Source organism: Peromyscus leucopus, chromosome 2, assembly GCF_004664715.2.
Source record: "Peromyscus leucopus breed LL Stock chromosome 2, UCI_PerLeu_2.1, whole genome shotgun sequence".
In the NCBI taxonomy this organism is placed as follows: domain Eukaryota; kingdom Metazoa; phylum Chordata; class Mammalia; order Rodentia; family Cricetidae; genus Peromyscus; species Peromyscus leucopus.
The window spans coordinates 99217156-99231902 of NC_051064.1; the positions used below are offsets into that span (position 1 = coordinate 99217156).

Genomic DNA, 14747 nt, shown 5'->3' on the forward strand with positions numbered 1-14747 from the left:
AGACCTACTTCCTGTCTGTTTGTCTTTTTTATAGACTTTCTATTCTGCCTTCTCATTGGTTGTAAACCCAACCGCATGACCCCCTCGTCACTGCCTGTCTGTACAGACCTTCAAGTCTTCTATGGTTGGTATTGAGATTAAAGGCATGTGTCTCCATGCTGGCTGTATCCTTGAACACACAGAGATCCACCTAGCTCTGCCTCCCAAGAGCTGGGATTAAAGGCATGCACCACCACCGCCCAGTTTCTACTATGGCTTGCTATTAGTTCTGACCCCCCAGGCAACTTCAGTTATTAACATGCAAATAAAATAACATTTCAGTACAATTTAAATATCACCATACTTAATTATGGTTATTGAAATGTTTTTCAGTTTGTGAAGAAGTATGGAAACCTAATTAGCCTGGATTTTGGTAACATCCCCTTGGTGGTCATAACTGGAATGCCCTTAATCAAAGAAGTTTTCTCTCAAATGGAACAAAACTTTTTGAAGCGCCCCATTACACCTCTCAGAAAACATGTCTTTAATAACAATGGTAAGTTTGATTGGCAGCACAGTTGATTTTAGTAGGTTATTCAAAATGAAAAAAAAAATAAAACATGAGTTTTAATTGAAAATGGGACAAATATTAGTTAGGAAAGGTTCCAGGTAGAGCTGTATGGAAAGAATGGAAAAAATACATGAACAAGATGTATTGTCCCTGTATGAAATTTTTAAAAATGAAAGAAATACAGATAATAGTGCTTATAGTAAATTATAAGGTGTGTGCAATGTTAAAGACACCAATTTGTCTGTAATTTTACAGCATTCTTGTGAACAAAATACTTCATGAAATTTTACTTTAAATTAGCTGCCTGCTCAGTTTCCTAGATTAAAGCAAATTACAGTCTCTCCATTTAAGAGAGACAGAAAACCACATATCCTGCCAACTATATCTAGATGCATGGATAAGAAGTAGTAGCAGCTTCTTCCACAGCAAGACACACTATGTCTTCACTTCCCTTTTCCCACTCAACTCTCTGCCCTAGGAAAATGGATTTGAGTCAGCTTCCTCCGTGGGCTGCTCTTCTTTCTTATGGCTCCTTAAACTACATAATTAAGAGCATGCCACATAGGTTTCTCTAGCATTCCATACAGTGTGAGAATAGACTAGCATGAGTATATAATGTGGTCATTTAATAAACTTATATGTTTAAAAGTTGAAAACAGACTTCAATTGTATAATCCTATACAAATTTTTGCCATTATTTAATTATACCTTCAAATAATCATCCACTAATAGTACATCATTGACCATATTATCTGCTATGAGGAGCACAGTCAGTGGCATACATGATTAATTGTTACCAGAATAAATAAAAAAATCATTTTTGTTGTGTGACACATACTTCATCTAATAGAAAATCTGAGTCATGCTATAATAATAAAGCTTTTACCAAAGATATCCAACTTGTCTTAGGATTCAGGAAACATTTTTGAAATAATGGTATTCATTTAATAGTATGAAAAAATATTCAGTAAGGATAGAATTTCTTTGAAGGAACAAGAAAGCAGGGATCTGAAAGAACTGCAAGGTATACAGTGTGGCAAGTATAATATCTGAAGGACATGTTTAAGTGAACATTAAACTGTTGAGTCTGGCAAGAAAGAGCCTATTCTTGGTTTTCATCATAACAGCAAGAGAAATTCTTAAGTGGTTTTGGTTGTATTTGTAAACCAAATACTACACATTTTGAGACACACTTAGGATGCCAGGTAGAGAATAGAAGAATGATAGCAAAGATATTATCACTGTAAGTTATACAAGAAGGAGTCTGAACACTCAAGATGACGAAAATGACAGTAGGTTAGACTGGGATGGTGCCATTCATGCTCTTGGACTGAAGTCATTCAAGAGAGAAGCCATCATGACATATGACTTAGATGCCAGGAAAATGGGGTTCTCAGGAGACTGCAGGAGCTGTGAGTGATTCAAAGATGACAATGACAAAAGACAGGGTGATTAGTGATGTTGACTTCCATTGGGGAGTTTCAGGAATCTAATAATGACTTCTGTCATACATGTGGTGAGTGTAAGTGCTGTAACTGGCAAGGTTTATGATCATGAGCATGATACAGGAGTGTGTGCCTTATGGGACAAACTACAGTTTGACTATCAGAAGGGGTTATGTAAATTATAGGAATTCATTAGATTTCCTGAAACAAAGTTTGGTGTGGAAGTGCGGTTTTAGACCTAGTCTTAAAAAAAAAACTCCAGTGTTTCAAGATTTAGTAGAAAAAAAGTAAAATAACAAAAATTATAGAAAATTTCTAGCAAAGTATTAGGAAGAAAATCTACAACTCAAGGATCCAGAATGGAAAGGAGAGTTTCAGGAAATAAATGACTGAATTGAAGGAATAATACATGAGATAGAGGCCAAGACCTGTGTTTAAAGTGTGGATCATTGTTCTGAAATATAAGACATAGACAGGAGAATGGCACTGTAAGTACCTTGAGACAAAACTAATACTGAGAACACCAGCATGTTCCTCTTTTCCTCCACCTCTCTGTGCATATGTATGTGTGATGTGAGGAATACTCACCCTTCTTAGCTTCATGAGTCACTTTGTCATCTTTCAAAATCCATGCTTGCTAGAACTTCTATAATGCCTATGTTGCCTTGTTAGCAATGTGTGCCTTGTCCTATCTATGAGTGCATTCCTAGCACTCATTGTAACATAAGTAGACATATTTCGACTAATCAGTTTGGGGCTTTAGAACCAGGGAAATTTGAACAACAGCTGGATGTCCACCTACTTGTTGTCTGTCAAAGATTACTTTATTTTTTTTATTTATTGTAATTTAATTCTGCCTGCATGTGTCCCTGCAGGCCAGAAGAGGGCACCAGATCTCATTACAATTGGTTGTGAGCCACCATGTGGTTGCTGGGAATTGAACTCAGGACCTCTGGAAGAGCAGTCAGTGCTCTTAACCACTGAGTCATCTCTCCAGCACTCAAAGATTACTTTAAATTTATCATCATACCTCAGTGTCTTACCAACTGAAATGGACATTTTGCTAGTTGGTGATAAACTTGTTTAGTTTCTATCAGTACAAAGTTGTATAATACATAAGAAGTACTTACTGTACTATGTAGTGTTTCAGGTCACCAGAACATGTTAGTCACTTGCACTGAGATTATCTATAGACAGCTATCAATTCACTTTATGGCCTTTCTTTTCCTCTGTTCACATGTCTTAATATAACAGTTTTTCTGGTACTTTTCAGCCAGAACTACAATACTATAATGCTGAATCTCTTCTTTCCAGGGTTGGTCTTCTCCAGTGGCCAGACATGGAAGGAGCAACGAAAGTTCGCACTAATGACACTCAAGAACTTTGGATTGGGGAAAAAGAGCTTAGAACAATGCATACAGGAGGAGGCCCTCCATCTTGCAGATGCCATAGGAGAGGAAGAAGGTAAGCTTTTATAGCTGGAGTTTTCCTGTGTCCACCTGGCTCCTGCAGCCACTCAGACCCAAGTAAACACACAGAGACATATTACTTATAAACTGTATGGTTGTGGCAGGCTTCTTGTTATCTAGTTCTTATATCTTAAGTTAACCCATTTTTATAAATCTATACCTTGCCATGAGGCTTGTGGCTCACCAGAATCTTTACATCTTACTTCTCGTGGTGGCAGCAGCTGGCAGAGTCTCCTCTCAGCATTCCATTTCCCAAAGTTCTTCTCTCTGCTTATGCCGCCTATACTACACTTCCTGCCTGGCTACTGGCCAATCAGCGTTTTATCTATCAACCACATCAGAGCAACACACATTCACAGCATACAAAAAGACATCCCCAGTAAACTCTTTACAGAATAGTACAGGAGGCTGTGACCCTTTCATTCATTGAATAGATTGTTATTAATTGTCTAAATCCTAGTCTTTGGTCTTCACTGTGCTAGGCACTGAGGACTGAACAGTGAACATCTAGCCATGCCCTTGCCCCCGGGAGTTCTACAACTAAGCAAACAAATGGGTCATTAAACAAATTGTTGAACTTAAAGCTTCATTCTGTATGTGACTTCACAGATATTAACAAAGACCTTGAATTGTACAAGGCCCACTATAGAAGGCTGTAGCCAGAGCTTTACATATGATACTCTATTGTTCATATTTTTATGTCCCCATAGTGTAGAATCTTTGTAAAAACATAAAGAAGAAGCCGGGCGGTGGTGGCGCATGCCTTTAATCCCAGCACTCGGGAGGCAGAGCCAGGCGGATCTCTGTGAGTTCGAGGCCAGCCTGGTCTACCAAGTGAGTTCCAGGAAAGGCACAAAGCTACACAGAGAAACCCTGTCTCAAAAAACAACAACAACAACAACAAAAAAAAAAAACATAAAGAAGATAAGAAAGAAAGGAAGGAAGGAAGGAAGGAAGGAAGGAAGGAAGAAAGAAAGGAAAGAAAGAAAGAAAGAAAGAAAGAAAGAAAGAAAGAAAGAAAGAAAGGAAAGAAAGAAAGAAAGAAAGAAAGAAAGAAAGAAAGAAAGAAAGAAAGAAAGAAAGAAAGAAAGAAAGAAAGAAAGAAAGGTTAGAAGGAAGGAAACAAGCCAGTATCTTTGAAAGACACATGACCTCTCCATACCTCCAGGACAGCCTTTTGACCCTCATCTCAAGATCACCATTGGAGTTTCCAATATCATTTGCTCCATCACCTTTGGGAAGCGCTTTGAGCATGATGATGGTCAGTTTCAGGAGCTGCTGAGGTTAATAAATGAGGTCATATGTTTGGAAGCATCAATGATGTGTGTGGTAAGGTCTCTACCTTTGCATATTTGGAAATAATATTGGATTTGGACTGATTCAAAAACAGATAGACTTTTCTTTTTATTTGAGGGACATTTTAAGCTCTTATATAATGCCTTAAGAGTTAAATTCGATATAAACCAATTTATAATATAAGAACTTAGCATGTACAAAACATTTCAAACATTTATATGAACTATTTTATTATTGAAATTGATACATGTACATGTATGTATGAATTTTCCTTTTTTAAAAACAAATAGTAATGTTATGCACTATGATTGAGCAACTTACCCAAATCATCCTTTATTATTATTACTTCAGGACTCCTCTGGTAGTTTATCTTAATTATGTTTGATTTTTGTGAATTTTGCAACCCTGAATTTGATTTGAGTAATATTTAGTTACAATTTTTCTGATTGATTAACTGTTCTTTATTAATTTATATTGCCTTTTTAAAAGTCATATTCAACTAGTTGCAGTTTGAAATCTACTTTCACAGATACCAGGGTACTTAAAACTCTATGTTTTTAATTTTCTTTTGCTCAGTGGTTGTTTATTTTTTTTCTCGTAACTCTCAGTCTATGGGTGCCCTTACCAACAAGGTCTATATCTTAGAAACAGTACAATGTTAGTCTAGGTTTTTTTCATGCAGTCTATTTTTTTTTTGCTGTGTTGGAGGCATTCACATTTCAGATTATTGTTGAATAATCCCCACTGCCTAAAATAATCCCTATAATTTTGACAGTTATTTCTCTGATTGGTTGAATTAGTGTTTATTCTTTGTTTGCTTTTCTATCACTGTTGCCCAGTTGGCTTGTTAATTATGTTAATTAAAATAATTTCCTTCATAGTTCAGCCATTTTTTAGTCTTTCCTGTGTCCTCATGATTGACATTATTTTTGTTTCTCTTCTGTGTATAATGCTTCTTTAATCACCTTCTCCATTGCCGGCTTAGTAGAACTAAGTTGCCTTAGTTTTTACTTTCCTTGAAATATACTTATTTTTCCCTCATTTAATTTTTTATCTATATACACATCTCTATATTTATATATTAGATACAGACGTGGGGAGATGGGGAGGGGTACCAGCTGTCCACGGGCCCCACCTCCTCTTCAATAACCCACACACAGTTACATGTGGCAGTTTTGAGACGGAGAGGGTTTGGCCTGGCCTGGCTCCTCAAGGAAACTAGCCCTTGAGACTTAGGAATGTTCCTTTGGGGAAAATAGGGTGGGGTTCTAACAAGATGAGTAGGTAGAACTTAGCCTGAGTCCCTACTCAGTGTCTTCCACCCCTCGGTAGCATAGGTCCTAGGGCAGTCATAGCCCTTTCATTCTAGAATGATCTGCCAGAGCCAGGGCTAGCAGTAGTAGATAAAGGCAGAGCAGCAGAGATCAGCTCTGGAACCACCTCACCACTCAGGCCTTGGGGAGATGGGGTAGGGGATTTGGGTGAGAGGAGCCTGCCTGAAGCAGAAGACCGTAGCAAAGTGAAAGAAAGTGGCAAAGTCCACCCTTGGTCCAGCCTGGGTTTCCAGGGTCCAGGTTGAGCAAAGTTCATTTTCTAACAATCCGCAGAGAAGGAGCAGGTAGGAGCAGGACCAGGTCCCGGGGCACAGGGATGCCTGTTCTTGTTAGGGGGCCTCTGGTGCCCCTGGCTGGAAGCAGACTGTCTCTTGGAAGATCAGTTCCTTCAACCACTCCTTAGGGAGATCATCCAGCTCCATGTCAAAGGCAAAGTGCTCCTTAGCCACTGGCTCATCTCTCAGGTACCATGCCAGGTACAGGTGAGCCCAGTGCTTCCTCCACTGTGATGTGCTTGTTGGGGTTGAAGGTTAACATCCGGTCCAGCAGGTCTAGTGCTTTGGAGTCAGATTTGAGAAAAAGCTTGGCCCACGTGACCTTTGTTTTAGAGGGCAGAGACTGCAGGTAGTTTCAAGCCTTCATGTTGATAATACAATTAAGGTCCTCCTGGTATGGGGAGCTCAAGATACCTAGAATGTGGTTGAGCTGGTCCAGGTAGTGCTTGGCAGGGAAGATGGGCCAGTTGGAGAGCATCTCAGCTAGAATGCAGCCCACATACCAGATGTCAATGGATTTGGCGTAGCCCTTAGAGTTAAGGATGATCTCTGGGGCTTGGTACTAGCGTGTGCCCACATATTCCGTCAGAAAGCCAGTGTGGTCATGCTCAGGGTCAGCAATACAGACTAGGCCAAAGTCATATATCTTAAGGTCGCAGGTGGTATTGATAAGCAGGTTGGAGGGCTTCAGATCCCAGTGGAGTACATTGGCTGTGTGTATGTACTTGAGGCCAATATCATTTAAAATTTTAAGATTTATTTTTATTTTATGTGTATGGGAAGTTATTTACTTTATGCATGTGGGAGGTTGGCCTGTGTGTGTTTGTACCCCATGTATGCAGTGCCTTGGAGGCCAGAAAAGAGCCATGGATCCCCTGAAACTGGCATTACAGGAGACTGTAAGCCACAATTTTGGTACTGGGAATCAAACCCAGGTCCTTTGAAGAAATAGCAAGAGCTGTTAATTGCTGAGTCCTCTATGTGTTTCTGGCTATAGCACCTATGTGTATAGCATAAGTTTCTTGATTGTATCCTAGAATTCTTAGACAATGTAGTCATGCTCATTATTTTTCTTTATTGATATTTGAACACAATGTTTCTCAACATTGTCCTCCATTCTCAATAGTTTTCTGTTTAATTTAGTCTGTTGGTAATGTTTTCCATTGTGTGTTTTTATTTGACTCCTCAAACTGTTCATATCTTAACGTTTTCATTTTCTTCTTCAAAATTTGTTTCTTTGATGCATGTGTCTTCCATTTTACTGATCCTTTCAACCATTTTACTGATTTTTTCATTGTTTCTGTTGTCTTTTGTTTTTAACCTTCCTGTCTTTCATGTCCAGGTCCTGTATAGAATTCATTTGCCTATTTGCATGCTCTTTTAGGCCACTGATCATTTCTATAAGAAAGCCTTTGAACTCTTCATGTATCACTTATCTTGTTTTTAAAACCTTTGAGTTCATTTGTTCAGGGGTAATGATTTTTAGTGGCATTCTCCCAGCTTGTATTTTCATATTTATGGTGTTTCTGTGCTAAGGGTTATATTCGCTTGGACATCTCTTTTGGAATGTGTAGAGGTAACAGTTGTGGATGTTTTAGATTTAGCATACAGGGGCTACACAAAGGCTCCAGAGAGAATGAATCTAAAGAATACTTTGTGGTCCTTTCAAAGATCATTTTCTCTTTACAACCTTCTGTTTCCATGCATCCACCTCTCTATGATACACCCCAAAGTGGAGTTATTCTCACTTATCTTATTCCCACAAGCACTTTCCCCTCAAGTCCAGGAATGCCCTCACTATAACATGGATTAGCATGACTTTTAGATAAGAAAAGGAGCATAAAGAATGAGGTCAGTTGCACTTATTGTCTACACTATTTTATGTTCCTTGTTTTAACCCTTAGTCATGGTAATTCCAAGCCCATCAGTTCCATTGCTTTCCTTCTAGTAAGCAGAGCCTAGGAAGTCAGTGGAGTTCAGTGACTCCTAGGAGTATCCAGTTAACTTCTAGGTGTATGTATCATGGGAAAGTCTTAGAAGGGAAACAAAGAGGTGGCAAAGAGTGATAATAAAAATATTATTGACATGACCAATTACATTAGGCACTTTGCTAGACACTGCAAAACTACATGTCCATTAATTTTCACCATGTCTCTCTACATATAAAAAATGCAACATCTGAAACTTAGTACAAAAGTAAACATGCAAATATAGACAGTAATCCACCAGACCTCTGTGTCATGCTTTACATTTCATACCATTCAGAGTGCAGCAGAGACACTCCACTAGTAAACAGTCTCATATTAACATTACTTAATATTATTAGTAATATTAAATATTGATATACTTTAATGTTTTTAAATATTGACAAACCTTAATGTTATTAATAATACTAATAAGTGTTGATGTCCATTAATATAAATAATATTGATTTTATGAATATTGTTATAATTTTTTATCAAACCTGAAGATAGTAGAAGTTATAACCATACAACTGCCTTATTTTAAGTATTACTTATTTTACACTATGCTATATTGTTTATCCCAATATATTGAAATTTATTCACCATCCAATTTACTTCAGTAAAAATTGCCATCTTACTATATGGAAATTAAATCATGTTGAGGACACCAGCATTCACAGCTTCCTGCACAATTCATATTAGTGTAATTTCTCTGAGGGAAAGTAAATCCTGGCAAAGTATTAGAAAGAGGTGACAAGATGCCTATAACTTTCACTATAATCAAGTAGCAAGGCTCTAAGACATGGCTTTTGAACATTATTTTCATGAAGTGAGGGGTAGGGATCATGCTAGTTTCGAAAATATTCTCTAGTCACAATCAATACCAGCTGCATAGATCTGAAAGAGAATGACCTCAGTGTGATCATAGCGGTGACCATGGCTGGACAGTGTTGAAACATGGATAGTGATGAAGATTTTGAGGGTTCCAGCTCTGTAATGTTCACTGGTTCAAAGCCGTGTGTCCAGCTTAGAATGCAGTGGATGGCTTTTGAGAATTTAAGTCAAGGAGTGGAGCCATGTGATCACTTTGGCAAATAATCTCTTCCAAAACTATTTGCAAAATAATCTGAGAAGGCATGATCAATGGAATCAAAAAGTTTGTTAACTAATATGCCACCATTCAGATAGGAGAGATGATGGTGTAGACCAGAGAGCAAGGAACTGGGCTAGTGATAAGCAGCCGGTTCCCTCATACATTTTGCATGGCACAATTGAAACTCCTGTATGTGCAGTGATGAGAAGGAAATCAGAAACTAAGATGACCTCAAAGTTCCACTAAGAGAAGCAGAGGGAAGGACAAGATTGTTTAGAAATGTAGAAATGTTACTCCATTGTGTCTCCAAGATTTTCTTAATTTTCTTTATAAGCTCTACAATGTCTTTCCATCCATAATGAAGTATCTACCTGGATCACATCAAACAGTTTTCAGAAACTGGGAAAAGCTGAAATTGTTTGTTTCCCAAATGATGGACAGTCACCGGAAAGATTGGAATCCTGTTGAGCCAAGAGACTTCATTGACGCTTTCTTCACAGAAATGACAAAGGTGAGGAAGATGCTGCCTGGGTCTTCTTAGAGAAAATATAATGATTTAGTAGTTTCCAACTGATCCTGCATTGCCATACATTTAAGGGTATAACATTGCACTGATTCAGTACTAGATGAATTCCTGTTCTTACTGGTCAGGTGAGTTTCTTTTGAGGATTATAGAAATCCCATCACCACGATGCTCCAAGTTCTCAGAGGGCACTGATATTATTTGCTATGGCTCCTTCGTCCATCTTTTGTATCAAGCTTGTAGCATCTTTCCTCTCTCATTGTCTGTTTCCATCTTATATCTCCTCTCTCTGGCTCTTATGCTCAAGCCCCCTCTAATAAGGATAATTCAGGCTAATATTCCTCTCTCTAATTAATCACATCATTAAGGTCAATTTTAGCTTATCAAGTAACATGTACAGGTTATGAAAAGAAGATCTGGTCATTTTTGTAGGTCAATTATTAATACACAGTACAACTATAAAGCATAAATGTATTTTAGAAATGCATAATAGCATTACACCAGGGATATCATTAGAAGTAAAGGTCCACTGCTGTTTAGAATGATATCCTGAAAATGGCAGGTATTGACACTGAATGCCCCTCCTTGATCTTACCCTAAGGTGAGGTAACTATATACAAACAAAGAGAAAGTAGTAATTAAATTTCAGAGTTCTAGTATTTGATGAGTCAGTCTAAGACCAGGCCCACTCCCCTTCTCAGTTCCCACTGCAGGGAAGAGGCAGTTTGACTGAATGCTAGACTTTAACCTCAAGGCCTGGGTGGGGCTGCTGCCTTCCACTAAATCTATATCAAGACTCTCCAACCACACAAAAGCCCGGAAAGTAGCCTGTTGCATGTAGGTGTTACCACTACATCTTTGTGACAATACACTGCAGAGACAATTTAAGAGATTGAATATTTATTTTGGTTCACAGTTTCAGTTTTTAATCCATTATGACAGAGAAGGAATGGCAGAGCAGCTTAGCTCGTGATGGCAGAGGGGTGTGCTGGAGCCTGCACATCATTATGTACCGGGAAGTTGAAACAAAGGCAGAGTCCAGGGCCTTGGTATAACTTTGAGTACCTTCCTGAGGATGAACTCTCCAGAGGACTCTACTACCTAATTCTCCTAAACTCCCAAATTAGTCCCAAGCAAGTAGGAACCAAACATTAAAAACATGAGCCTGAGCCGGGTGTTGGTGGCTCACGCCTTTAATCCCAGCACTCGGGAGGCAGAGGCAGGAGGATCTCTCGAGGCCAGCCTGGGCTACCAAGTGAGCTCCAGGAAAGGCGCAAAGCTACACAGAGAAACCTTGTCTCGAAAAACCAAAAAAAAAAAAAAAAAAAAAAAAACTATGATCCTGTAGGGGATGTTTCAGATTCAGATCATAATGCTAATTATACTGTTTATTGCAGTCTTTAGAGATCCAATTCTAAGACTTCACCCAGGGCATGCAAAAAAAAAAATCCATGATGTGAGAGCTAAACTTTTCTATCTGAGGGCTATTAGGAAAGAAACACATGTCCTGATGGTAACTTTTTTTTAAACTTCATCTTGAAAAATCTCTCTCTTTGAAAGTATCTGTTATCACACAGCTACATCTCTTTCCAATGGAAAACTCTAGACAATATATGAGTTACATATTAAGGGTCATGTTGCATTTCTTGAGTGAAAAAAAAGAGGCAGAGTCATTCTGATAACACATGTGAAATCCTATGATTTCTCACTGACATGTAATGTTATACTGACTATAACCATGGCAAGGCTTGGCTGTTAAGCAAGCTCCCTAGTGAGCAGGCAGGAGACACATAGTACTTCGGTGCTCCACACTTTGAAGGATAGTGACCTTAAAATTGTCCTAGGACCTAATCATAAACAGTTAGTTGGCAGAACCTTGAGTCTTGTATCATAAACCTGAGATTTAGGAGTTCATGTAGAGAATCAATTGCTGAGAGAATGTGTGCAGGGAGTTATGTCTATAATGATATCAGCCAGACTTTTGCAAGTAAAAAAATGGCACTACAGTTGCTTTATGCCTGACCTTGGTTCAACAACCAATCATCTGGGAATCTATTCTTCTGTGATTCATTTGCAGGGACAACTAGTCTACTTTGAATTTGCTCTAAGATCTAAAATTAGCTAAATTTGTACAAAGCTGTCTTTGTAGCTGAGAATACTGTTATGTTCCTATGTCAGCCTGAGCTATGAAAAATATCCTAGTATTATTTCTATTTATCAAAATTATAAAGCTTGAGAAGAAATTATCTTCCTGACCATCCACAGATATATGTGTGCCCAGTATATGGAATATATACATCAGATAAATACACGAGTAGTGGAGGAAATATGGATAGCTGTTTTTTAGGGAAGAAATGTAGTGGCACGTGAAAAAAATTACAGACAGAAGCAGAACAGCACCCATAAGCAGGGGACCTGTGTGCCTTGCCCAGTGAGGTTCTTCCATCAGAGAGTTATTCATCTGGTGGATTGACTTTATGAATATTAGTTGTCATCTGCTGTAATACGCCATGGACCATGGCAACTGTTATAATCTCAGTAGGCTTTCAGCTAGTCTGCATTATCACATCTGCCATAGAATTTTTGACTCACTGGATTCCAGGTTCCTCCTCTGACCAAGTGTTCAATAGTACATGTTTTTCTATCTTCTCTTTTATTTCATCTTCCTGGCATAGTATCTAGAGAAGCAAAGTTTTATCCCTAGAGGAGGAGGCAAAATATTCACCATATGGAATTCAGGTATAAGACCATCAACACTAGGAGAAATATTAACAAATTTATGCCTCCAGAGAAGGTTGGCAAAAATAATACTGCATTCAAAGAACTACTGATAGGACCCAAGAGGTTTTTTACAATGAAAGATTAGTGCGAAATAACACAAGCACTGACTATGGAGATTTCACTTTATTCTTTCTGTAGCAAACAAAATCTTATGTTAGGTATTTGCTATATTCCCATATCATTTCCTATGATTAAGATGTGTGTTGTTCAGTATCTTGTTAAATGGGAGGCCCCAGGACCAGTACGGATGGACAGCCACGGAACCAGGAGAAGGCAGAACGTCGTTCCAGGACCCCCACCATCATTCCCGGACTTCACAAGATACCCCTCACCACCCCCCCAAGAGCCAACTGACGCCCACTATTCAGCTGGAAACAGTCTTTGAGAGAAACGTCGCCCCCGCACCCAGTCAACCACAATTTTTCTTTTTTTTTAAAAGTAAAAGAGTCGGGAATGAAGGATTCACAACACGGTTACATTTACCAGGCGGACACTTCCGCCTAGCCATTTCCGCATCAAGAGCGTCCCGTAGCTAGGATACCTGATGGGCCCGGATATCTCCGCCTAGCAAGTTCCGGGCCAAGGGGTCTCGCGTGATCAAGAGTCCGTGGCATTGCATGGTTATGTAAGCGCGCAACATGACCATGTGATCTACGCACACGCGTAGAGTAGTGATGTGACCTGGCCATACCCCAGCCGGTTTTAAAAGTCCAGCGCCATTTTCCCTACTCCCCTCTTCTCCACGCACGTGTCTCTCCCACAGGCCTGCGTACTCTCTGTCCCTTTGTTTCTAATAAACTCTATAAGCGGAAAAAAAAAAAAAAAAGATGTGTGTTGTTTGACTTAGGGTTCTATAGAGAAACAAAGCTGATAGAATACACACACACATACACACACACACACACACACACACACACACACACACACACACATATGTCTGTTGGCAGAAAGCCATTGTTGGACTAGCTGGATAACAGCCTGCAAGCAATTCTACAATATAAATAAACATATATATATATATATGTGTGTGTGTGTGTGTATATAATGTATTATATATATTTATACATAATATAAATGTATGTTTTGTATTGTATATCTAACTATTCTAATATATATAAAATATGGCTATATTTAACAGGAATAATATAGGTGTCTTTGACTCTTTTGACTGCTCTTAATACCCTTTTCTTTCTACTGGGCAGCCTTGTTCAGCCTTGACATGAGGGTTTGTACCTAGTCATTTTTTAACTTGTTAGGTCATATTTGGTTCATAGAACTGGGAGGCAAGTTCTTTTCTGAATAGAAACCAAGAAGTGGATCTGGGAGAGAGAAGAGTGGGAGGTATCTCGGAGAAGTGGACGGAAGGAAACTGCAGTCAGAATGTAATGTGTGAGAAGAGCATAAATAAATAAGCAAATCCTTTAACTAAAACAATACACACTATCTTTTCTAGCACCCAGACAAGACAACTACAAGTTTCAATGAAGAAAACCTCATCTGCAGCACTCTGGACCTCTTCTTTGCTGGAACAGAGACAACGTTGGCAACACTGCGCTGGGCTCTGCTCTACATGTCTGTACACCAAGAAGTGCAAGGTGACCATATGCTGAATGCACCTGGACAAGGAAGAATGGTGCTTCTTAAAGTTGTTGTTTAGATGGGGCTAGAAACTTGAATGATAGATTGGAAAACATAGAGTATGGAGCAAGGTTTTTTGATGTACTGGGAAAAGAGTGTGGTCTTCATGTATAATGTCAGAATTGAGATAAGTCATTGGTGAAGATTTTATATTCTGTGTTTTGCAGCATCTTCTGTTCTAGGGAAATAGAGGGAATTCAGCTGTCTCTGTGATAGATTCCATCAGAGAGTGACATTGTTGCATCTAAATCTACTCAGTCCCTCCTTCCTTTCCAGCAGTGCCTTCCTATTTGCCCTGGACACCATCCAGATGCCTTAGTCAGATACCCGACATCCTGTTGATGTCACTTCTGTCTGTCCAGACTCATCATTATTACAA

At 38.9% G+C, this 14747-nt stretch overlaps 1 protein-coding gene and 1 pseudogene across 2 annotated transcripts in view; one reads left to right on the plus strand and one right to left on the minus strand.

Annotated features, from left to right (window-relative positions):
• The first annotated feature begins 358 nt into the window (after positions 1-358).
• LOC114689366 (cytochrome P450 2J3-like) overlaps positions 359-14747 on the plus strand; it is a 32116-nt gene continuing 17727 nt past the window's right edge. Inside the window, exons 1-5 of one of the 2 annotated variants that reach the window (XM_037202722.1) lie at positions 359-535; positions 3310-3459; positions 4633-4793; positions 9761-9937; positions 14184-14325. In XM_037202722.1, coding sequence (XP_037058617.1) covers positions 442-535; positions 3310-3459; positions 4633-4793; positions 9761-9937; positions 14184-14325 — 724 coding nt within the window. In that variant the 5' untranslated portion in view covers positions 359-441. The remainder of the gene's footprint in view (positions 536-3309; positions 3460-4632; positions 4794-9760; positions 9938-14183; positions 14326-14747) is intronic. The other variant, XM_037202721.1, reaches the window with a different exon arrangement.
• LOC114689365 lies at positions 6424-7111 on the minus strand (annotated as a pseudogene).